The sequence below is a fragment of the Rhipicephalus microplus genome, chromosome 3 (assembly GCF_043290135.1).
Source record: "Rhipicephalus microplus isolate Deutch F79 chromosome 3, USDA_Rmic, whole genome shotgun sequence".
In the NCBI taxonomy this organism is placed as follows: domain Eukaryota; kingdom Metazoa; phylum Arthropoda; class Arachnida; order Ixodida; family Ixodidae; genus Rhipicephalus; species Rhipicephalus microplus.
Genome location: NC_134702.1, coordinates 80,899,587 through 80,925,850, shown reverse-complemented (window position 1 = coordinate 80,925,850; position 26,264 = coordinate 80,899,587). Strand labels below are relative to the sequence as shown.

At 43.1% G+C, this 26,264-nt stretch overlaps 1 protein-coding gene across 3 annotated transcripts in view; it reads left to right on the top strand.

Annotated features, from left to right (window-relative positions):
* The window catches only part of LOC142803801 (uncharacterized), a 491,700-nt gene that overhangs the window by 422,011 nt on the left and 43,425 nt on the right, over positions 1–26,264 (top strand). For 2 of the 3 annotated variants that reach the window (XM_075889887.1, XM_075889885.1), the window contains 3 exons: positions 14,090–14,159; positions 20,306–20,651; positions 22,251–22,404. In XM_075889887.1, the coding sequence (XP_075746002.1) occupies positions 20,356–20,651; positions 22,251–22,404 (450 nt within the window). In that variant the 5' untranslated portion in view covers positions 14,090–14,159; positions 20,306–20,355. Of the gene's footprint in view, positions 1–9,814; positions 9,835–14,089; positions 14,160–20,305; positions 20,652–22,250; positions 22,405–26,264 lie in introns of those variants that run through there. The other variant, XM_075889888.1, reaches the window with a different exon arrangement.

Genomic DNA, 26,264 nt, shown 5'->3' with positions numbered 1-26,264 from the left:
GTTAGGCTTAGAAAGAGAACGCTTACCGCGCGACTTAAAAACCAGGATTACCAGTCTTATTATATTGTAAAATGCCCACAGTTTTGCTGAATATAGAGCTATGAAGAAGACGTTTGGGGTTTGTTGCAAGTACATTTAGAACAATTTATTACATCAGTGCAGTGTACCCTTCATCTCAGATATTGGTAAAGGAAAAAGATGACTCCACTCGCTGCGCCCTCGTGTAGCTCGCGCTCCTTAGAAGGCGGCGCTTTGTGGCGCCGGCTACACCAGCGCACGCTTCTTCGCGCTTACCTGCGTATACACATTGCTGTACTGCGATAATGAGATCAGTTTTCTGAACGCCATGTTATCAAGTAAAGCTTTTGCCTGTTTATGCGCATGGTTGTTAGCTCATGCGCAAAGTGCTTGACTTTGCGTGAGCGCGTTTATTGTTTGACTTAATGCCGTGTTCTTTTTCTATGGTGAGAGAAGTCGCGCTGTTTAGTGGTGCGTAGGTTTGGCGCCATTTCCTCTCCTTCAGTGAGAGAGGGCGCGGTGCCGAGCCTACATGCGGCTCAGTGATGTTCCGTGCACAGAAATTTCCCTTTTTTGGAAAATGTTCAGCCATAAATTTGGACGAAGGGCAAATAAGGAATTTTTTCGATATGGCAGCGGATTTCGGAATTGGTAAATTCACCAACAAAGAATGATTTATGGTGGTCAGAGTGCGACTTGAGCTTCTGCAAACTGTTCTGGCACATGCAGCATGCAAGGATAGCCCTTGAGATTATTTTGGTATTTATATGAAGTCATCTCTTGTTCACTGGGTATGTGAACTCGCGACCCCACTATTTTCGATGTGCCTACAGCTGTGAGTTAAGAAAATCATGCCTTTGTCGTGCAGAAGCCCAGGCGCTGCTCTCGATCACAGTAGTAGGGAACATGTCGCACGCATGCATTTATATAAGTTTTGGGTGTTAAGGACCGCGCACCGTGGAAACTAATGCACAGGGAAATATGCTGGGAATTAGGTCAGCGTGTACGGGTAAAAACTCTCAGAGTAGAAAATTTTCACGTCTTGAAATGCGAATTCTTCGGCGTAGTACGAAACATCACTACATGCTATTGCGCTGGCACGCTGCAACGCGTGTGCATGGTCAGGCCTTAAGTATGCCGTTTTTCAATTGTGTGTTACAGCTTCTGCTTCTCTTTTCTTCCATTTATTCTCTCTGTTCGACACTGGTGTTACATGCCTATCGATAATTCTTATAATATGGGGCAGTGCGCTGGCCGATTGTGTAAAATTCGCATTTATTGGTTACTTGTTCGTGCTTCCTAAGTAGGCTAGACACACGTTTGCTTTGGTTTACACAGACTTTATTTCACATGCTGCACATTTTGCCTCGCATGATTATGGTCATTGGCGCCGCAACGGCGCGCGCTGTTGCAAGGGTTTGACATCGCGAGCCATCTCGGTGTTGTGGTTTGCAGATTCTACCTGCCACTAGCGGTTGCATTCTTGTGGTTCAATTAGCGTGGCTTGGAAGACAGCCGGATTATTGGTACGAAGCTGCTGCCGCCTCTCTGCCTCCTGAGCCTGTTTTAAATGCGAAGTTTTTATTAGCAAACTTCAGCTCCTTTGAACGTATCTATCTATCTATCTATCTATCTATCTATCTATCTATCTATCTATCTATCTATCTATCTATCTATCTATCTATCTATCTATTTATCTATTTATCTATTTATCTATTTATCTATCTATCTATCTATCTATCTATCTATCTATCTATCTATCTATCTATCTATCTATCTATCTATCTATCTATCTATCTATCTATCTGTCTATCTGTCTGTCTGTCTGTCTGTCTGTCTGTCTGTCTGTCTGTCTGTCTGTCTGTCTGTCTATCTATCTATCTATCTATCTATCTATCTATCTATCTATCTATCTATCTATCTATCTATCTATCTATCTATCTATCTATCTATCTATCTATCTATCTATCTATCTATCTATTTATCTATTTATCTGTCTGTCTGTCTGTCTGTCTGTCTGTCTGTCTGTCTGTCTGTCTGTCTGTCTGTCTGTCTGTCTGTCTGTCTGTCTGTCTGTGCATTTGTGTAGCATTCAGTTGTCCTGGCGCTAAGGGTATCTTTACCAAGATTGGTATGGCATCACATGAGTGTATGACGAACATAAGTGACTAGTCATAACAAGAAAGTAATATGTATGTCACGAATGTTGGGATTTACATTTCAAGGTCTTGGTGATTTACGGTTGTTTCGTTCAGAAGACATATTGCAAAAATGGTATGACATTACATGACTGCATGTCGAGCATAAGTGGCACACCCTAACATTGAAATCATGACATGCATGTCATGTAAGTCATGACTACCCCCTTGGTCATGGTGCGCTCGCGGTCTTTTCGCTAGCTTCACATATTAATTTGGCATTACGGGACGTGAATAAATGACGAAGTTATACGAGGGGTGCAAACATGATAATCATGACATGCGTGTCATGTAAAACAAGACGACATGCTGCACTCGTAGGGCTCTCGCGACGGTTTCGCTAGCTCTACATATACCGAATTCGGCATCACATGACGAGAATAGACGATGAAATAAATAACACGTCTAAACATGATAGTCATGATGTACCTGTTCTGTAAAACATGACTACATGCTAGGCTCATAGCGTACTCGTGGCCGTTTCGCAAGCGCCACATATATTAAATCTGGTATTACGTGACATGAATAGACGACGAAGGTAAATGACACGTACAAACATGATCGTAATGATATGCCTGTCATGTAAGCATGACTAAATGATACGCTTATAGCGTGCTCGTGGCCGTTTAGAAAGCGCCACATATACCAAATTTGGTATTACGTGATATAGATAGACGACGAAGGTAAATGACACGTACAAACATGATCATTATGATATGCCTGTCATGTAAAGCATGACAACATGCTACACTCATAGCGTGCTTGTGGCCGTTTCGCAAGATCCCCAAATACAAAATAGACATGAATATAACGTGACATGAATAGACAACGAAGGTAAATGACACATCTAAACTTGATAATCGTCACATGCGTGTCACGTAAAATATGACTACATTATACGCTCATATCGTGCTCGTGGCCGTTTCGCTATCTTCACGTATATACCACATTGGTTACATGATGCGAATGGATGAAGAACAGAAATGCCAGGGGCAAACATGGCATGCATCACAAGGAAGTCATGTATGGCATAATTTATGTCCGCCTTGTTACATTGTGCTGACTTTAAAATCAGTACAGCGTATAAACTTTTCTCATTGGTGCTTCGCATGTCATCGGTTCCCACTGTCCGTGGGATCTGCGACCTTTTGTGCAGGACTGCGTCATCGGCCTGGCGAATGCGAGCTCTCTCACGTTTCCACTGCCGGCGTTCTTTTTGAGTTGTTTGAGGCCTACCCATGTGGAAGATTTTAGGAAAAACTCGTGCGCATGGGCTGGAGGCTACGGCTGCGACAGGATGAACGACGTAACTCACAACGCAGCCAATGCGCGGGGGCTTAGCTACGACGCTCCGAACGACGTAACTGTTGACACAGATATTGCAGACTGCTCCTGACACCGCTGCAAGGTGGTTTTATTGCAAAATCTATTATAGGAACACTCTCGGCTAGATTTTGCCGCCGGCATCGACGTCACCGTCACCCACCGTATACGTATCTATATATACACCAAATTGCAAGACAGCAAAATAATTCAGAATAGAGCTCCGGCACGTGAAACAGAACGTATGATTTCTGAATTGTGAGTGCGAGGCGTTGGCCACTGAGCCATGAAGACGCACCTCCCTCAACGTTTACAAGACAAGCTTTCTATATCTACCACTTGCCGCTGGCGAAGAGCAACTCGAGGGAACTATAGTGTTTTCAGCATTACCAGTGAGACTGCGCAATGTGCGTGCGTCGCCAGATCGTCACGACGCGGCGGCGCATGCATTTATCTCCCAGGCGAACTTTGACGGTGGAAAGGGGACGCTCACGCGTGCGTTTGCTTATATCGCGGTGGGGACAGTCGTACGCCTTGGCCTTTCACCAGAAGTATTCTGTTGTTGTTACCGGGCGCTCAAAGGTCACTGCAGTCGTGGCACAGTCTCCGTTTGCGAAAAGAGCACGCTTTCAGACACAGCGAAGTAACAACTGAGATGCTTTTTGTGTTCATAGGTACCTGTGAGTACGTTTCTTGCGTCATTTTTGCGTGAGAAACGCGGGCCACGTTTCGATCGCTTTGTCATTCTCTTCGTGACCTTTCAATTTGTTGCTATCGCGTTCATTGCTTCGCCTTTGCGGCAAAGCTGTGACTTTTTAGGGGCGAAGTTCCTTAAGGCGTGGGTCGTGCGTCTCCTGTATGTAGTAGCCACCTGTCGTATTAGTCGTTAAAATGTCCGGTGGATGGTGGTACTTGCATATGATGAATATATGATGAAAAGATGTGAGATGGTGGTATTAGGGGTGTTCACTATAGATGGACGGACGGAAGGACAGGCATACAATCAGGTGCACAGACAGGCGGACGGACGGATGGACATACAGCCAGACAGACTAAGGGACATACATACATAGGTACAGACAGACAGACAGACAGACAGACAGACAGACAGACAGACAGACAGACAGACAGACAGACAGGCAGGCAGACAGACGGACGGATGGACGGACGGATGGGCGTGGTCAGCAGATGACTCACAGTTTGCCGATAAAAACCTTCGAAGATTCGCCGCATTGATCATTATTGATTCCGTGGTTATGCTGTGATTTTTTTTTTCATTTCTCTTAGCCATTTACAGTTTTCGCTGTAAAAAGCAAGAAGGCATTTGCTGCAGTGTGGTTTTCGGAGCTAGTGAATACGCCTGCAGAATGTCACTCTTTTTCCTGAATTAGCATCACTGTACAGAGAAAGAACTAAATTCGTTTCTAAAAAGAACTGCACACTATTATGTCACTTGAAGCGCGCGAGACTTCACGTCACGCAGGTGGCTAAGAGGCATCCCAACGGGACTACTTTTGCCACCGCTGAGTTCCTGGAGAAGCTTATTCGAAGGAACGGTGCCTCGCAGGATGCGAGTCTCTCGGTGTTCAAGTCACGTTTTCCTTCCTCCAGATGACGCCAAGTACTCAGCGTTCCTCGGGTCATTCGTGGCATGTAGTGCGACATCTTCGTTGCTGTGGGGGAATAGAATAATAAAGGAAGGCGCTGAAAAACAAACTTGATGCGCTGAGAAAGCAAGAAATGGTGGGGCTCCCAACCTCCTAGACGTGACAGCACTGGCTATGGGGGGATGAAATGTGCGAAATATATCAAGCAAGCTAGTGTTGGCTCACTGAACTCAAGATGAGAGCCGTGTAAGCACAGGCGATGCTTCTGCCGCTGGCTGTCTATAAGCAATAAAGCTGCCTCATTACTTCGCGCTTTTAATTACTTATTCTCCTTCCCATGTGTAATATAGTGAAGTGAACGTAATCAAGTCAACTGCTTTGTACGTCTGGTATTCACTCTTTCTGTGTAGGCTCCCGTGAAGTCAAGTTTTAAAATCTGATTGCAGCGCCAAAACGCAAATACTAGCGGATGAAAAAAGAATGACAAGATATCTAAGGAGTGCATGATGATCAGAGGGGCGAAGCGTTCGTCGGTCCATCCGCGCTTTCGTTCGTGCGTCCATTCGTGTCTGCATCTATCCGTGCATCTGTCAGTGCGTCCGGCCGTCTGTGAGTCCGTCCGTACATCTGTTTGTCTTTTCGTCCGTCCGTCCGCCTGTCTAGCGAACACTCCAAGTACCACCATCTCACATCATTTCATCATATATTCATCATATAGAAGTACCGCCATCCACCGCACATTTCAAGAACTAAACAAGAGGTGGCAAGACTGACTTGAGGAGTGGAACGCATTTACCGTCTTACGACCTGCGCTTCGTGTCTAGTACCCACCTTTCACCGCCGCTAGTTCATGGCACTGTGGCCCAACCCTCGCCGAAGCTTGCTCAAACATACGAGGTCACGCCCGGCGAGTTTAACGTGGCAACCTTTTCTGGTCAGTTAAAGCTCAAGGTGCCTCTCTCTGTTGCCATTGTTTTTAGTAAACATCCAATTCAAGGCAAATTTATTGGAAATTAAGTCACTGATATTCGTCTCTGTAAGTTACTTTATCAAGAACAACTATATTTTTATTTAATTTTAACGTGCGCTGGTTTCCTCATCAATTCAAAAGGATCCACACGTGCAGCTTTTCCAGTACGGCCGTGGAGGTGGCTACCTACTACTACTACGACGATGACTACTACTACATATATCATAGACGCACGACCCACGGCTTAGGGAGCTTTGCCCCTAAAATGCATGGACCATCTCCCCGAAGGGAATCATAATGAGAAGCGAAGCAGCAGCGGTGCACACTCCGCTGACCTGGCTGAAACGGACCGTGACGCGGGTGCTGTAAGAATGGTTCAAAGCGAAAGTTGGTGTAGCCTTTACTCGAGTAAACGTTTCTTTGAAACGCAAAGACACGGAAAGCGGGTGGGGTTTCGTATAGGTTTCGTGGCAGATAAACGAGCCGAAAGAATCTTTCCACTTGATGTGCGCTCGATTGTTGCGAGAAGTGGAGAGGGTGAATCTTTATCTATCTATCTATCTATCTATCTATCTATCTATCTATCTATCTATCTATCTATCTATCTATCTATCTATCTATCTATCTATCTATCTATCTATCTATCTATCTATCTATCTATCTATCTATCTATCTATCTGTCTGTCTGTCTGTCTGTCTGTCTGTCTGTCTGTCTGTCTGTCTGTCTGTCTGTCTGTCTGTCTATCTATCTATCTATCTATCTATCTATCTATCTATCTATCTATCTATCTATCTATCTATCTATCTATCTATCTATCTATCTATCTATCTATCTATCTATCTATCTATCTATCTATCTATCTATCTATCTATCTATCTATCTATCTATCTATCTATCTATCTATCTATCTATCTATCTATCTATCTATCTATCTATCTATCTATCTATCTATCTATCTGTCTGTCTATCTATCTATCTATCTATCTATCTATCTATCTATCTATCTATCTATCTATCTATCTATCTATCTATCTATCTATCTATCTATCTATCTATCTATCTATCTATCTATCTATCTATCTGTCTGTCTGTCTGTCTGTCTGTCTGTCTGTCTGTCTGTCTGTCTGTCTGTCTGTCTGTCTGTCTGTCTGTCTGTCTGTCTGTCTGTCTGTCTGTCTGTCTGTCTGTCTGTCTGTCTGTCTGTCTGTCTGTCTGTCTGTCTGTCTGTCTGTCTGTCTGTCTGTCTGTCTGTCTGTCTGTCTGTCTGTCTGTCTGTCTGTCTGTCTGTCTGTCTGTCTGTCTGTCTGTCTGTCTGTCTGTCTGTCTGTCTGTCTGTCTGTCTGTCTGTCTGTCTGTCTGTCTGTCTGTCTGTCTGTCTGTCTGTCTGTCTGTCTGTCTGTCTGTCTGTCTGTCTGTCTGTCTGTCTGTCTGTCTGTCTGTCTGTCTGTCTGTCTGTCTGTCTGTCTGTCTGTCTGTCTGTCTGTCTGTCTGTCTGTCTGTCTGTCTGTCTGTCTGTCTGTCTGTCTAGCCACCTACAACATGTAGATCTCTTGGCCGTTTCTATAATGATGACGACCATAAGTGACTACTCATAGCATGAAAATCATGGCATGTATGTCATGAATGTCAAAATTTACATTTCATGGTCTTTCTGCTCTTGCGTTGGTTTCGTTCGTTTACATGACATGTTGCAAACAGGTATGGTATGATATGACTGCATGGCTAACACAAGTGGCAGACCATAACATGAAAATTTCACATGCATGTCATGTAAATCACGACTAATGACTGCATGCCACGCTCATGGTGCGCTCACAGTCGTTTCGCTAGCTTCACATATACGAAATTTATTTAACAGCACGTCAATGGAAGACGAAAGTAAATGACTAGTGCAAACATGAAAATCATGAAATGCGTGTTATTTAAGAACATGACTGCGTGCCACGCTCATGATGCGATCGCGGCCGTTTCGTAGCTTTACATATACCCAATTTTTTATCACAGGATGCAAATAGATTACGAATATATATGACCGGTGCAAACATGTTAATCATGATATGCGTGCAATGTAAATACATTCCACACTCATGATGCGGTGGCAGCTGTTTCGCTAGATTCACATGTGCCAAATTTGGTGTTACGGGTCGCGAATGGATGCCGAAAGTATATGACTGGTGCAAACATGGTAATTATGAGACCCATGTCTTGTAAGAACATGACTACATGCCACACTCATGAGCACTCGGGGCTATCTCGCTACCTTCACATATACCAATGTTGGTAGTACGGGACGTGAATAAATGAAGAAGGTATGTGATTGGTGCAAACAAGATTATCATGAGATGCGTGTCGTGTAACAACGTGACTACCCGCCACGCTCATGATGCGCTCACGGCCATTTCGCTGCTTCAGATACACCAAACTTAGTATCATGTGACGTGAATAGACGAGACCTGTTGGCAAACTTGCTTTAGGCAGGCTTGTTGTCGGCAAATCGATCACGTTAATACGACCTATAAAGCTTTTTAAAACAGCGAAACAACAATCACTTGTTGCACAATACGAATAGCGTAACAAGGAGGTAGTCCAGGTCTCCAGCCCATTACAAATGCTTGTTCTTGTTCACCTAATAACTGTGGCGGATACCTACTTCAGGAATCATTCCTCATCGTCGTCAATCCCCGCGTTAACAATTGGCACGAAATATCTTGCACGTGTTTAGCGGATACCACACTTGTCAGAAAAATGACGAAAACAGCATATTGAATGCTGGTCTACTTACCAAACATTTTTATTTTTAATGCCGTACTGTCTAGCAAGCAAATGTGGTTGCCCTAGTTACCCATTGAGTGTTTAGAAAACGCTCTGAAAAGCCGCTCTTCTAGAGCTTTTGCTGTGAATGTGCTGTTCCTTCCGTGCCGGCGTGGTGCTTTTTTTTGTAAAATGTTTTGTAAAGCGAGTGTAAAATAATAACCTAGCTGTAATAAATTTTCAACCTGTTTTCTTAGTAAGGGAATTAGTTTACTAAGCACGGAACCACCCACTTCATGGCCTGTCCCCCGGAGAGGTTGCGCGAAGATGTTGAGGAACCAAACAACCTTGAGATAGGCCCAAGAAAGTTCAACATAAGAAATCGTAATTTCTTGATATCTGCAAAAGCGCCAATATGCTTACAACAACACATGTCTTCAAACACGTACAAGGTTTTGTTAGCTAAACCGCATCCGCTCGCTCTTGGCGAGGAAGTTAAACCTCCTTGGTTCTTGGTTACACGAGGGCGCTAAATGTTATCATTATGCGAATTGCAGTCCTAATTTGAGGCTTATGCAATATTTGGCAACCACGTAAAAATCGGTCCAGAGAAGCGAAGTTGGTTTATTACTCACAAACCTATAATGTTACTTTGCGACTTTTTTGTTCGTCCTTCTCTTGGGCAAGAATAAACTTTTGTGCTAGCCTCCAAACCGCTTTACATCATTGCGTTGTTACGCTGACGCGAACACGTGAAACTATTAGAAAGGCTGCGTCATCAAGCGGACTCTGTCAACGATCATCCATTTCCTTTCATATACTCTGCGCTGTTTCTATTTCGGTGTTAACTTCGCTGCCTCTCAACCTATAGGTTAATGCGTGCGCTAATTCGACTGGCAACGCACGCAAAGGAGAGCGGCGACAATGTGGCATGTGGATGCACGACCAGCAAGAGCTGTTGTCAAGGTAATAACGATTTCTTACGCACGACATGCTTCTAACTCTACCCTCTGGTTGCACTGTGTCGCCGATACTGGTCAGCATTTCCTTTCCGAAAGGAAAGCATGGGGCTTGGAACGATCTGTTGGATACGTGACCGGGCTTTCGCTCTGCTAGGAGTCATGGCGAGAGGACAGTTCACGAGTACATTGAGTAGGATAGCTTTTCCATCGACTGCGATCGGCTGAAATCGATATCTGTCTGGCAGAATGCGACGTGACTTGCGGACGTCCCATCCCTTTCGATAAAACACGTTTCCCGTGCAGGAGTGCTAGTTTATGAGTTCTATTTTATATGTTACAGGTTGCAGCTGAAGAAATGCCAAGGTAAATTATATGGTCGTATATAGCATCCCGAAAACGTGCCTTTGCAGGTGTGAATGACTTTCCGGAACAGTTAGATCTACCAGAAAAAATTGACGAGTTAGTTTACTGAAGATGAACAATGTTCTCGCTGTTCCAGCCCCATAAAGATGCCCTCGTTGCAGGCATACATTAAACCAGTAACGTCGGGGAGCCATGTTTAACGCCATGGAAGCTTACTTAAGCACTGCACCCTACACAGCTACTTTCGAGTGCTAATTCTTTTTAACTCATTTTGACTAGTGATAACGTGTACACACGTTGTAAATTTTGCGAAATTCATATGTGCATAAATATTCGAAGTGTTGATCACTTCTTCACCCTTCTATGCAGGCTATAGTTTGCATAAGTAAGGTGTTATTCAATTTATATAGCCAGGTGATTTCGCCGAAAAACAATCAATGTATAATACGCGTAATATAAAGGTAATCTGATAATTCACCATTAGTCATGTCTTTCAAAAAGTGCTTGCTATATGCGCACATTACATCTCTTTTGTCTAGTTTGCCGGCAATGGCCCGCACTTTTCCGTGGGCCTCATTATTATTGTGCAACAACATATTTACTCAGCAGAGGGAATATGAATTATCTGCTCAGTATTCAGTGAAGGGACACATGAAACTACTGTACTTTCATCGACACTGCCAAAGGCACCATTTTGAAACAACGCTTTTTTTAGAAAAAAGAAAAAAGACACAAAAGAAACCCCTTCCACTTTTGTTTTTTTAACGTTTTCTTTGAATAGTGCATAAAGTAGAGTGTCAAAAAATTTTAAGCAACACTGATTTATTGGATCTGCAATCATTGATCTTCGCCAGCAAAATAACGCCTAGACTAGAATAACTATCAGTCCTGATTGCCAGGTTAAAACAGCTTAAAAATTCCACATGGACTCATGAACATAGTCAAAACTGCAATAGTTCGCAGCATTTGTATATTCGACGATAAGTGTTCAAATTGGACATTCTTTCAACCAAGTGCTTAGTTGAAACCATAGAGTTTCCTACAACATGGACTAGAGAGAACTCTGGCGCTGGTGTTTATGGAAGCCACAACGCATGGGTCTTCAGCCAGCAAGTGAATGATAGGCAATACATGAATTTGGCTAAACTACTTATTTTCGGCTTCGTTTGGCTCCATGTCGCGCGCAATCCCTTTTTCGTAAGATGCAGTTAAGCAAATTTTTTAGCAGTTCCACTGCATTACGTACCTTGCCCTTTTCAGGATCACCAGTTTTAGTCAGCTCTTGAAGTTTAAAATGATTCATACTTTTATTTGAAACAAATGCCAAAAACACAATAAAGCCACAGAGGGTTTGAAATCCGCAAGCGCGAAGTCAAGGCAAATACGTGTACTAACCATCATTACCCGCCCGTGTGCTCAGATTTGGTTGCTCGTTAAAGAACCCCAGGTGGTCCAATTTTCCGGAGCTCTCCACTACGGTGTCTCTCGTAATCATATGCTAATTTTGGGACGTTAAACCCCACATATCGATCAATCAATCTTTACCCTTCATTAACATGGGGGCTGAATCATCGCACCATGCACGTTTGTTTTCATAAAGATCGGAAAACCTTATGGTTAAAACAAAAAAGAGTAGGTGCCGAGCTCAACTTTTTTACATAAGTACCAGCACAATCAAATTTATAAAGAATAGCTTTAAAGAGCGGAATAGTTCATGTAAATAGAGAAAATTGTTCATGTTAATTGATTGATATGTGGGGTTTAACGTCCCAAAACCATCATATGATTGAGAGACGCCGTAGTGGAGGGCTCCGGAAATTCAGACAACCTGGGTTTTTTTAACGAATATCGTTCATGTTAGTCACAATACAGTACGATGGAGCCTTATCAGCATTTGTAAAGATTTCATATTTAATTCCGCTGCTGACATTACAGCTTCAGATTATTCACCGCATATTGTAAAACTTCAGTTTCAATCTACTGATTTTATTCGAATCTCTGGAAGAAGATTGCCCTTTCGTGGAGCGTTTATCGGTTTATAATAAAAAAAAAAAGTTACGCTAGGTCATCTAAAAGCAGTAAATTTTTACTTTAGGTCACTTTCATTTTGTTAATGCTTGCTGATTTATTCTTGATGGTTATCTTGTTCATGCTCTTTCATGGTCTTGTTCATGGACTGAATTTCATGTAATTGTAATAGGCCTTCAATTATACGTTCTCTCTGAGAGATACACGATGTTTGAAGCCGACTAATTTGCTTAGTCAATGAGGAGACTTGAAAGAGAGTGATGTATGCTGCTTACGACATGACACTGAGGAGGTTACTTCGTTTCATAACCTCTATGTTTAAAAGGACGACATCGGCTTCTTTAGGATGACATATTTTAGTTTACATGGTGGCTCAAGGACAAACTTTTAATGGAGGCCCGAGATGGTGCAGATGTCTTCGTGCTCGTCCACCATCGATCCAGTGCTTAGTGAAGGCTTTCCAAGCTCATTTGCCGAGTCTACTAGCTCTGCGGGTGGTCCCGCGTCGACGGCACAAAGCATACAGTGATAACATGTAGGCAGGTAAGAGGGGCGGGTGAACGACGCAAATCCAGATAACGAAGCGCCTAATTAGGCTGCAGCACTGATGCTCCCGCGAGGATTTAGACTCATCTCGTAGTCTCGCTACGTACTCTCACATGCAGTGGAGCGGGATGGTACAACACGGCGGCCGCGGTCACAGAAACACGAGCTTGAGCGTTGGAAGCAATAGTGTGACGTTCAAGTTGGTAGTTGTGTATTCAAAGCAGATTGACTTTTGTGGTTGACATTAAAAGAAAAACGTACGAGACGGTAGTGAAAGCAGAAATAGAGTTGACAGTGCATTATAAGAGCACTGAATACTGCTAAAAAATTTATCTTAATCATTTCGATATTCAAATTACTAACGATGCTGGCATTATGCGTAGCACTATGAGGCCGTTTAAAACTTTTATACATACAAAAAATAGTTAGTTAACAAGAGCTAGCAGTCCTTACTTCTATGACGAATATAAAATATGTGTGTTTCAATTTTATGGCAATATTGCAAACAAAATCACCATAGGATTATTCATGGGATATGGAACCTGCTGTTTAAGGCGTATGAAGCCTGTTGAATATCACATTTGAAGCGAAAAAGGTGTTGTGAAGCTCGTTTCTTACTCGACCATTCAGGTGGTGTGCTGAATGATGCCACGGTCGTAGTGATGCAGTTAGAAAAGCTGTTATTTTCGTGATAAAGTGGTGATGAAAAGCTCGTTCAAGCAAATAGTATGAACTTATCGGGTAGGCACTGTGGTGGTCTAAAAACGTTGCTTTGCGTATTCTGTGCACCCAAGGAAATCAACCCATTGGGAAAAAACGATGACCTGAGGGAATGAATGGTTAATTACCTTGTGTTTGTGATAAATACGCATGACTTGTGAGACTGAAGCTCATTCAATGTAGAAGTACACACAGCGTCCGAGAGATGGCACCTCACAGCTCATTGAAGGCAGACTCGCAATTAGGTCGCGGAAGGTGTAACGCTCTGAACATAACTTAAGAAGTGAATTGACGTCATGCGACCACACCCAGTGACTCGCTATAGCCAAGGGGTCTCTGGACGAGTGGCTCCACCCACGGTTACCAATGAGCCTTATTTTTGATAAATTTGTTTGTCTCTTTTTCTTGTCCAAACAATAATTCCAAGACATTCCCTGTTAGCAAATTTCACGTTATTTTGTATGTGTGGGGTAGTGGGCCAGAAACATTGATTTTGCTCTAGCCTCGAAACGCTTGAAGCAACCACACGTGCGCATTGAATGTGTACGTGCTGTGTCACGAGTACTGAATACTCATTGTATTGCTTTATTCATATTTCACAGAGGCCATGCGATGAAGGCGAGTGAAACCCTACACCATCTCTGTTCAAGCTTGGCTGTTTTCATCTGAAAGGTAAAAAAAAAAGAACCGTGCTACTATGCGAGTGACTATTCTTGTACCTGAGACGTTCCCACATCGACATAAAGTCGGTTGCTGTTGCCCATTACGGGCGGTCAAAAATATTCGAGCGAAAGAGCAAAACACGAAGGATATACTCAGTAGACATGCACGCCCAGACTGTCACATTTCAAGTGTCTGAAATGATCGCATGTACAGTCCGTCATATTATTTCCGTTTCCGTTGAAATAAGGTATCTTTAGTGATACCTTACATTAAAGTTTTTTTGAACCAAAGCTTAGAAATACCACGTGAAAGTAGCCCTAAATATTTTGCGGTAGCAAAACATTTCAGGGCTGCCTTTGCGTGATATTTTGCGGGCACATCAAGTTTCGCGGAAGCAAAATATCACATATCTTCTCAAGCCAATTGAACATACAGTTATGCAAGAAAAGTAGACGGAGACATTGCTTTTTGTAATAACAGCGAAATGACTTTGTTAGAATGAAAAACAAGATTTAAATACACAAAATAGAATCCTTTTCATCAGTGGCATCTGAACCTACAACCTTCTTTGAATTACACTTCCGATACTCTAAACCTATCGTGCTGTGACAACATGTGCTTCCCTGTATACTTTGTTGAGTATATTTGTGTGTGTAATCTTTGGAAGCGTTGGCCATCGTCACTTAGAGCTACAGTGACGAGAGAGGCATGATTTTTTTTTTGACAGAAAGCGTCACGCGGTAAGAGATATTTGGGCAAAGTGGTAGCTGAACAACGAGTCCCAGCGTGTTATCTAAAAACATTGACTGCCGCAATGAGGCTTTCAGTATGGAAGAACAAAAATAAAAGTTTTTCAGAACGCACATGTTGTTGGCGATTTCAGGAAACATGCAAGTCCTGCAGCCTGTTATTTTAAATGTTCCACTATCCGGTCGAAATTCACCGCGTAAGTTTCGTAATCGGCTCAAATATAGGTGATGCCTTCTAAATTCTTTTGCACCTGCACCAGTTGCCTAAATAACAGGCAGACGCATGCATTCAAGCAGCGGCAAATCGAAAAGAAGCTTTATAAGATTGGAAAATCTTTTCAGAACAGTCATTACGACGAATAATTGTTTTCATCGCTTAGATCCACATTTACGAGAGAACAGGAAGCACCCTGTTTAACTGCTGCGAAAGAAAAAGCGAAATAAAGCTTAGGTCCAGCGCAAACTGCTGCCGCAAGCGTTGTTGAGTGACACAACATCAACGCTAATGTAACCGTGTCGTCCTGCGTCTAGAAAAGTGTAAACCTTCCGCATAACGCTAACCGCCACCACCTCAGCGAAAAAGTTAATGAAATACAGAACATCATGCTGCACGCGATGCAACCACTGAATTAATCCGATGCTCAGTCCACAATTTTTGTAATCCTCTTAACGTTTTTGGTAGTCCTATCAGTGTATATTCATGACAGGATTAACGTCGGGCGAGAGATAAAATGGTAAGTTGTGTGCAATATGAACATATCCCTAAGCCGCGGAGCTTTTTCGCTGCTGATGGTTGCTGCTGTTCACTTCAATTGAGTCCTTTATGCGGCAGTGCACGTACGGCCACTTAGGAACTCCATTTAAGAGCTATGGATTACGCGTGGACAAATTTATGCAATAAGATTTGGTTCAAATAAAGTGAAAGAGAGGAGTGCCGTCTTGCTTCAGTGTAACAAGAATTTTTGTCAGGCATTTTTTTCGGGCTAAATATAGATACATCTAGTTTTCTGTATCTTTTACATGCGTTAAGATGCTGATTAAAGATGTCGAAACAGCATGAAGTTGCTTTTTCAATACGGTGGAAATAATTTGCAGTCGGCTACTCGCTTAGTGCTTCGCATGAATTTTATTCCCACAATGCGTGCGGTGTGCCAGATTTTGTTTTGCCTCTAAAATTCACTTTCAAAGCGAGTGCCGGAATCAATAATGAAAATATTTGCCCATTTATCTTCACATTGCATTTAAGGCTTATATAGGCATTTTTATTCAAGTTACTGCAGGCAACAGGTTTTTATTTTCGTATTTCAGTGAAAGCGCAAAGAACAGAAAAACGCTTCAAGGCTCGTCGGATTCTGAACAAGATTCTAGCGAAGTATGAGTGAATACGTCAATTCTGTCGCCCAGGTGCTATGCGATGCAGCATTTAACTATATTCAATGTTCACTGCGTAGTTCAGCATTCATGTTCTTATGTGTCAGCACATCTTTTTCTGGCGAGTTCACCATTGCCTTCTCATTAGAACTTTCTCTAAGAAGCAGTAGGCCTACGTTGATGTAGGGTTAGTGGTGAACTTAAAATAAAATGCGCACACACACACACACACACACACACACACACACACACACACACACACACACACACACACACACACACACACACACACACACACACACACACACACACACACGCACGCACGCACACGCACACGCACACACGCACACACGCACACACACAGAGAGAGAGAGAGAGAAAATGCTTTCGAACGTATTGATTAAAGAGTAAGAAACAATGAGAATATAACGTTTCAGTATTTAATAACACATTATAAACAGAGACGTTCTTCTCAAGGCATCTGGTTTTGACTGCCTTGCTTTTTTTGTATTTCCTGGAAAATATTTGTTACCAGTTGAAATCAAAAGACGCAATGTACTTCAACCAAGGCTAAGACACTTGCGTCAATCTACCCTTGTTAATTTATTGTTGTCCCGGCTACCACAAAAACGTATTATTATTCATGCCATAAAAAAAGTAAGAGCCTCAACTGTGCGAACTTTTACGTTATAGCGTATTCATGGAACACACACAAATACCAGGGATTAGAAAAGCACCCCACATATTACTTCTGTACGCTGTCTACATTCATTGGCATGCTTGCAGTCAACTCTATATGCTGCCGCCACTCGACACTAAATACTCGTCCCTTTTTCAGCTTTTGTTCTAATGTTGGCCCTAAGTACGCTTCTGTAACGAGTGCGGGACGCGAGCAATTAGTCTTTGAGCAGCACATTTAGGCCTAAAAAAGCCGTTCGCCACATAAAAGCAGTGCGCAGCAGCACTTCACGAAAAAAGCTACGCTTTGTAATAGGGAAAGCTTAGCGTTGAGGCGCGAAAGCGTTAAAAAAACTCTATCTTTCGGGAAACAGTAATTTGGCTTTCATGTCGAAGCACGCGTGTGGTAGCTAAGCCACGGCCTTCTATTCACTCTTGCCGTGACCGCTTGAAAGCTGCGTCTGGCGGCAAGCGCAGTAATGGCCCTTTTCGCGCTAATGGCTCTGGTGATTGATTGACTCAGTCCTAAAATATGCGCAGTTTAATCGATTAGTTTCGACCTTGTTCTCAACACAGCAAAATGTTTTGAACTGACGTGGTCGACCGCGTGGTATTTTTAAGCCGTTAGTCGGAAAGATGCCATGGTTTAATTTTGAAATCAGGCATATCGTTTTGTATAATATGCATGTCAGAAGCTTCTCACGAGGTTTGATGTTTGCTTAGGTTGTCCCTTTTAGCTTTGCAAAGACGGCTGCATTGAAGAAACTTTTGAACTGCTTACAGTTCGAAGACAAATCAGCGTTTCATCCTTTGCATTCATTCATCTGATCGTAAGTGCTATCACTTTTTTGTCTCTTATTTTCTTAAGAAAACACATGAACGATGCTGCCGCTGAGTTTTGACCCTATCGGGACTTCGGACTTCCAAGCTACATGCTGTTAATTTCCCTTGCACGTTCTAATGCTCAGAATACAAATTTGAATTTATTAAGCACGCTCAATACTCAGACGAGACAGGTCGGTCGTGGGACTGCACGACATAGAGCGGTAAGAAACAATTTAGGGCTAATAGTCGTCGTTTCAAAAACAATTGACCTACCTTTACATGTATCTTCTAACATACGCATGTTTGCAGACGACTGCGTTATTTATCGTAAAATAAACAACGTTTCGGATAACACATCTCTTCAAACTGGCTTACTAAGCTTACAGGAGTGGTGTAACCTTTGGCTAATGGAACTCAACCCTAACAAATGTAAAACTGTTTCCTTTCACCGCCGTGGAAATCCGATAGTATTCCCGTACCAAATTGCTGACACAAACCTCGAATTAGTTCCCTCCTATAAATATCTCGGAGTAACCTTTTGTAGCGATTTAACCTGGACAACGCACATTACGAACATTATTGCATCTGCTAACAAAACACTCGGGTTCTTAAAACGCCATTTGCGTCACGCTCCTAATAATGTCAAATTACTAGCTTATGAATCTCTTGTAAGGACGAAGATAGAATACGCATCAGCCATTCGGAGCCCGCATCAAGCATATCTCATCAATCAACTCGAGTCACTTCAAAATCGAGCCACACGATTTATTCATTCTACGTACTCTTACGACGTCAGCATATCAGCACTGAAAACAGAATCTGGCCTATCATTGCTTGCATCTCGTCGCCGCATTTCTAGTCTTTCCCTTTTTCACAAGTTTTTTTACAGCTCGCTCGGCAGGCCACCATACATTCTTCCTCCGGCACGCATCTCCCATCGCACTGGTCACCCGCAACAAGTTGAGCGGCCGCGTACGCGCACCGTCACTTTTTCGTCCTCATTCTTTTTTCGTGCAGCTACGGACTGGAATGGCCTTTCTAACGAAATCACCGCCATAATCCGTCCTACCACCTTTTTGAACACCGTAACAACTTACCTTGCATTGTAAAAAAAAATGGCTTTCACGTTTTTATATATGTACCCAACCCTTATGTAATACCCCTTCCATGGGGTCTTTAAAGAAATAAAATGAAATGAAATGAAATTGCGTGCTTGTATTCTAATGGTGTCATGCGTACTGGCTGCGGATGTCATGAATAGTGCCTCTAAACCAGGGATGACAGTGGAAAATAAAGTGTTCATTCTTTGTATTCTGGCTGGCTGTTTGGGCATGCTTTAAAAATTAGAAATATGATAAACGTCAGAGGGACGTTCAAGGCAGGTAGTTTGAGATAAGAAAAGCTGAATGTACGAAAATGTCTAAAACGGAAATAATATGAATAACAGTGCTCTACTTACCGAGAAATTTAGCTAATAGCGCCACGCGACTTGCGCCACGAGTGCGACATTCGCGAAATGATTTCGATAACGTGAGAGTGTCCGACTACAATTTATCAATAGTAGTTAAACGAGCTGCAACAAAAGCGACCTTCCGTGTTTCAATAGACGTAACAAAATGCTGCTTGTCTGTTTCTGTATGATTTACGCAAAAAAAGAGAACTGCCTGGTGTTACTATTCGCAATGGCGCTAGTTAAAAAATTTTGTTTTGATGTGATTAGGCTGAATAGGTGGTGCCATCTAGCGTTGCTCAGTTGAACCAAGCAAACAGAAAATTGTTGATTGGCCGTTGTTGCTAATGTGGCTCCCGCTACTTTAATTCTGCTCCTACTAGCGTCGGTGGCCGCGCAGTGAAGGCGAGCAACGTTGGGCACGGCCACAGTGACGTGAGACAGACCGCTTTCAGGCGACAGATAGGAGTTGCGCTAATGCGGTGCGCACCACTAAAACGTGATTTTATTTCAAGATAAGCACTTCCTTGCCAAGAAAGTAGCGCTACGACATTTCCGAACCTCTCTTCCAGCAATAAGCACCAAATTATTATTCTCTTTTAGTGTTCTTTGAAATACAAAATTCAAATAATAAACTGACGTTTATTGCTTAAAGAGAGGACCAGAAACCTTGTAGTGCTACGTTCATGTGAAGGAAGTGCTTATTTTGAAATAAATCATGCCTTACTGTGCCTTTCATTCAGCCCCTCCGTGGTGGCTAATGGCTAGCGTACTCGGCTGTTGACCCACAGGTAGCGGGATCGAATCCCGGTTGTGGCAGCTGCATTTTAGATTTAGGTGAAAATTCTCTAGGCCCGTGTGCTGAGATTGGGTGCACGTCAAAGAACTCCAGGTCGTCGAAATTTCTGGAGCCCTCCACTACGGCGTCTCTCATAATTATATGGTGGTTTCGGGGCGTTATACCCAACATATCAATCAATCAATCGATCAATCACCTTCAACATCTGGTAACATTTATAACTGAACAGAAACAGACTTTTATTACACGAGTTTCGATTTTTACTTTGTCCTCTTCTCTGCAGGCGCCATCCCGCCACAGCAGCGGGCCCCGAGCGTCTGCTGAAGCAGCGCCATGAGATTGCGAGTCATCGTGGTTCGATGGCGGAGGTGTCCAGCAGCCCTGGTGGCGGGGCTCCTCCAGTTGTTGCTCGTCTTATCATCGGCCGTGGCGGGAGCGATGGCGCAGTGGTTCCACCGAGCGTGTCCCTCCCGGACGCTGATAGGGCCTTCGTGTCAGTGCGCCGACAAGACCAAGGGCCTCGACGTCATCTGCGAGCGAGTCGAGCGTGCCGACCGGCTAAGGGAATCTCTGGCGGCTGTTGCTGACGCGCAGCATCCTGTCCTTTATTTAAAAATCAAGGAAGTTAGGTGAGCTTACGTCGTTGCTTAGAGCAGATCTCGTTCGCGTGGTAGCATACCAATAGACGGTTACAACAAAAGAATAGAAATTCTACACCAGTAACTGTGACATGCTTGTCACTAATCCGTGGAAGAGAGTAGTGCTAGGTGCTTATCGTTACAAGCATGACTAGTTTTATAGTAACTACTGATAAAAGGTATAATTAAAAAGTTTGTCAACGTTACTAGAAGTATTGCTTTTCCCCGCTAAGTGATGTTGAAATATTCGCTGTAATTCGCCATTAGGTTGAAGCATTCCGGCCGAAAATTAGTAACACGAACGTGCGTCTGAAATACACGCCAGGTTTCTGACGTGACTGAAGTGAGCGAAAGCATTTATGCAAATATTTTCTGGGTGGGGTAATCGCGGCTGTGGATGGAGCTTGCGCTTATTAGGTTGCAAGTTGTTACAGAGAATAGATCGCTATGGTCCTTAGAGGTTACCTTGATGCCAGGCACGGTGGTCGCAATACCATGCGATGTATGTGCAGGGTACTTCCGCGTACTCAAATCTGCATACACGTGAAAGAACCCCGGCTTACCAAAAGTAACGCCAGGCCCTTCACTTTGGCAGGCTAAAAAGGTATATCAGGGTTTTCGCATGGAAAAATTCAGTATTATCAGAACGTGTCCTTCCCCGATTGGGCAGATAATTAGTTTTTGAACTTACACGTCATGCATGAAAGCATGATGCACTTTTAATAGAACTACTAGCCGGGTAAAAAGGTCGAATAAAAAGTTGAATAAATCGAGAAGTCTACACCTATTACACATTTATCTCAATGTATCCATATCTACGTCGCTCTTCTAATAATTAGCTGTCGTTTTGGCGCGTAGATGACTAATGTAATCTTAGTATTACCTGAGTTGGCCATGCGAAAAAAAATTGCAGCTGAAGCAAAGTCTATACTAGCATATCCCTAACTTTGAGGTGTTTACAAAGACTGATGAGCATATGCATATGATCGTACATATCTCGCCCGTACTATTAGTACGTAACTGGTTGACCTGACATACTTTAGGAATATTTTAATGCACACTTACTTGAATAGATAAGAATGAACTCGAAATAAATTTTTTAATCTTGTTGGGAAGAACTCTGACAATGCGGAATGTTGGTCTGTAGGAAAATAATGTATTTCAAAATGGTATACGGAAACATACAATAACACGCTCAAGACGAGAACAAAATGGGAGTGATTTAAAGACACAGGGCATCGAACGTATGTAGTAATGTTAAAGGCTTTCGCAGTTGGCATGAGTGGCTGTAAATTTTTCACGATGTCGATACCGCCCTTGTTTGTGGAATCGCCTATGTCTGTGTGCTCATTCTCTCATTCTCGACACTCTTGAAAATTCTAGATTCCGCCATCCCGAGTGTAGGGTAATATCGGTTATTCTGAATGGGTTTACCGCGATGACTTGGCACTGTTCTCTTGATTTTTTTCGTTCGTTACTCCTATCAAATTGCGTACAGTTAAGAGTTGACCGTTCTTGTTCCATAAGCTGTGCTGACGCGGTAGTACAAATACAGTGGTAATTTTTAAAACCAGTTATTTTCAATTTCAGGCTAGAAAGGTTTCCGCCTGGCCTATTAGATGGCCTGGAGATATCCCACCTCCTCGTTCACCACAGCAACGTGTCCGAGATTCATCTGGACGCATTTCGTGGTGTGGGCGACCGCCTCGAGTCATTGGACCTTTCCCAAAATGCATTAGAAGAGGTGAGTGAACTTATTACATGCGTGAAGTTATTCACTGAGAGTAAACCTGTAGGTTCGGGGGGCTGCATACGAGAGAATGAGACGACATCTTAGTCTTTGTACTCTGTATTCTTGTGGGTTCTTAACTAGAGCACTTTGTTAAAACTGACAGTTATACTAGCGGTGTATTGATAAAATGTTGATTATAAAGGTAATTACTACCTCATTAGCAGATACTGTCCCAATGAAGAAAAAAATGAAGGGGGTGAGTGGTTATTGAAGGCAAAATACGCCGACCACTGTAGTTTAGTAAATTAGGCACACCGTCTGCTGGTTACAAAATTGTAGTCAGTTAGCCACGATGTACAAATAACTGGGTATAACAAACAGGCTGATGTGGAATTTACAACATATAATTGCAAAATTATGTGAATGGGCTGGAATACAGTGATAGGGTTCTTCAGAATACTCGAATTAACCAGATTTTCTTGCGTCATTAAGTACAACGTCTGTAAGAAAGGTGGCGAGGCTGCCTTCTGCTCTTCTCACTTTATTATAGAAACACAAAAACATAAAACACACAACACGCAGGTATGATTACAAAACATATGACGACCTCATATACCAAGCTCTTAGCCATCGCAAAAACAAGTCTAGTCCAACCGTAAGCAAAACAATCTCGCCGGGGAGTACTACTATTGAGTCGTCAGAGAGGTCTACGGAGAGCAGATACGAGTACAGGGAGGACGTTGTCGGAGGGATCCGGTGAAGAGCAAGGCCACGCTTAGATGAAGGCACGACGGAGCAGGTAGGTGCCGAAGACTGCGCCGATGAAGTCAGGCAGTCTTCTCCTCGGACGCGTAGACCAGGGCCACCATAACCAAGCACTCGGGCTAACGCCCGACAGTGTGCCTGGAGGCTGCGGTAACTTCCCGCTGGCTCGGTGGAGTGCCAGGCAGTCGGCAAGGGGCTCTTTGTTTGTTCGAGTAGAAGGAGTATGAGGCCATTCACCAGTGTCACGGTCGCGGTTTTCCCTGAGTGCCTGGCAGATGTCAATAGACAGTGGGGCCTGCATCGCTTGACCTCAAGCTTCGATGTTCGTCGTCTTAGTAATAGGTAGCCACCTCTCGTTTAGTCCTTGGAAAGTCTTTAGGATAGCGGTACTTCTATATGATGCATATGTGATGAAAAGATGCGAGATGGTGGTACTTGGAGTATTCACTTGATGAACGAACGAACCGATGCATGGACAGACGCATGGACCGCCAGACAGGCAAGCAGACGAACGTATGGATGGACGGATGGACAGACTGACAGATTTATGGATGAATAGGCGGATGAATGGACGGACGTACGGACGAAAGCACGGACATAACTGATGCACGGACGTACGCACTGGCGAACGCAGGGGTGGACGGATGGACGCACAGACAAACGCACGCACGAATGGTCACACGGACGGGCGTGTGGACGATGGAAGCAAGAACGAACGGGTGGACATAATTCACTCCATGGATATTCTGTGATTTTTTTCTCGTGCTCTTTTTTAACAAACGATAAGCTTGGCAAGCGTGTCTGATTTACAACACTTTTGCTTTATCTCGCAAAGTTCAAGATTTTTGCAATTTCAAAGCCGCACCGAAGGTCTTGCTTGGCAAAAATACAAGACGGGTGCACGTCTTTAAATGATGAAGCAGAGCGCTTTATGCTATGCATTTGTACTATTGAGGTATCTTTTCTTGCGAGTCTGCCTCATCAGCAGTTTAAACTTAAGTATGAGTCTTGTTATATCTAAGACAAAGCCTCGTACTTACTGCTCTTTCTCATGTCAGACTTTCTTCATATAAATCTATACAGTTGTTGCCAAACTTTGGGGTCTTAATGCTGAAAATTTTCAATTGTTTAAAAGCCGTGCTCGCATAAGCAAACCTTAGAATTTGCAGTGTGTTTTTTTCTAGACAAGATATTAAAATGGATCAATACAACGCACCTAGAAGAAAGGAAAGAATAGCTTTCGCCTTGAAATAATTTTAAGCAAATGCATGAACGATCATGGGACTTTTTCAATCCTCATTAACCTGAGGTTGTAGCGTGCACTCGTTATGGATGATATGCTAATGCTTATCTCAAGTTGGTCTTAAGTTTTAAGGGTTGCCTTTGTATTTTTTATTGCTATTGACGGGTGGTCGGCACCACCATGGGCTATTCAGGCTACTTAATCAAAGCTATGATAGACGTCACTGAATACGCGCAGTTAAATGTGGTTCATGTCGCGACTGAGTGGACGGAGTGCACTCCTGAAGTCTACTCATTTTAATTATTTGGAAAAACTTGATTTGCTGAACAAAAACACACAATGGACCAATTTCATGCTTCAATGCAGAATGAGAAATGCCGTAGCGAAAAAACACTAATAGTTATGAGAAAATGATTGTCACAACGAGCAACTGGAATTAGATAAAAAGAGGTCACGATATTTCTGTGTCATCAGGTTTTTGTGTGAGGGATCGGTAAGCTCTATTGGCTAAGTCAACCATGGACTTGTGATTGCTGCGACATTTAGGATAATGCGCGGTACCGTTAAGTTAATAATCAGGCTTATAAACTATCAAAATGCTACTACTTTAGGCTATCATTATTTTTCACTTGTAACACACTTCTCTGGTTTGCTTTTCAGAATATATATAGTGGTTGGATTGTTTTATTTGGGAAAGGCTCACAATGATGCTTATTTTCAAAGCTAATTGTTTTTATTTGCTCGTATATATGCGATTTTTGTGCTTAACACACACACACACACACACACACATGTATGTATGTATATATATATATATATATATATATATATATATATATATATATATATATATATATATATATATATATATATATATATATATATATATATATATATATATTGTAACAGACTAGAAAAGGGTAGAGAGGAGAAGCAGAGGAAGACGAAGAGTCTTGGCACGATCGCAGTGTGCTGCCGCAAACGACCATCGTTCACCTCCTGTAAATAAAACCATCTTATCACAGCTCGCTGTTACAGTTGTGGTGGACGTGCTGGGTAATCGACACCCGAAGACGGAAGGTGAACCGCAAGTTCTTCGACGGAGCCGTCGCATTGCTGGACTTCCACCGAATCCATCTGGGCTGGACATGTCCCACAACGCAAATGAACACCGACCCCTCTCGACTCCTGCGCCGACCAGTTCGGCTCCACAACTGAGAGATGCTCGTCCCTTCGCCGGCAGATCAGATGAAGACGTCGAGGCTTGGCTCATCCATTACAAACGGGTGAGCGCCGCTAACAAATGGGATGCCGCTTCTCAGCTTTTGTACGTCGTGTTCTTTCTGACCGATACTGCATTAATGTGGTACGAGAATCGGGAGGAAACGCTAACGACGTGGGAGAGATTTGTTTCTGAAATCAAAGAGCGTTTCGGCGACCCAACAACGATAAAAAAAAGAGCAGAACAGACGCTAATGCAACGCGCTCAAGTGCCAGGTGAAACTTGCACGACCTACATTGAGGAAGTCATAAAGCTATGTAGGACCATTGACTCCGGAATGTCTGAGGAAGACAAAGTCGGGCACATTCTAAAAGGAATCGCCGAGGATGTTTACAGTTTCCTCATCGCGAAAGACACCTTGACATCTGTCACCGATGTCATTCGTCATTGCCGCAATTTTGAGCAACTAAAGACGAGGCGCATCACGCCAAAGTTCGGCAGGCTGCCCAATGTGACGACCATCGCGAGCATAGACAGCAACCAGGCACTTGATCTTGCAACAACAATCCGGCAGATCGTACGTGAAGAACTCGGCCTGTACGCGCAAGTGGCAAACCGCCCAAGCACTCATCCTCCCTATCA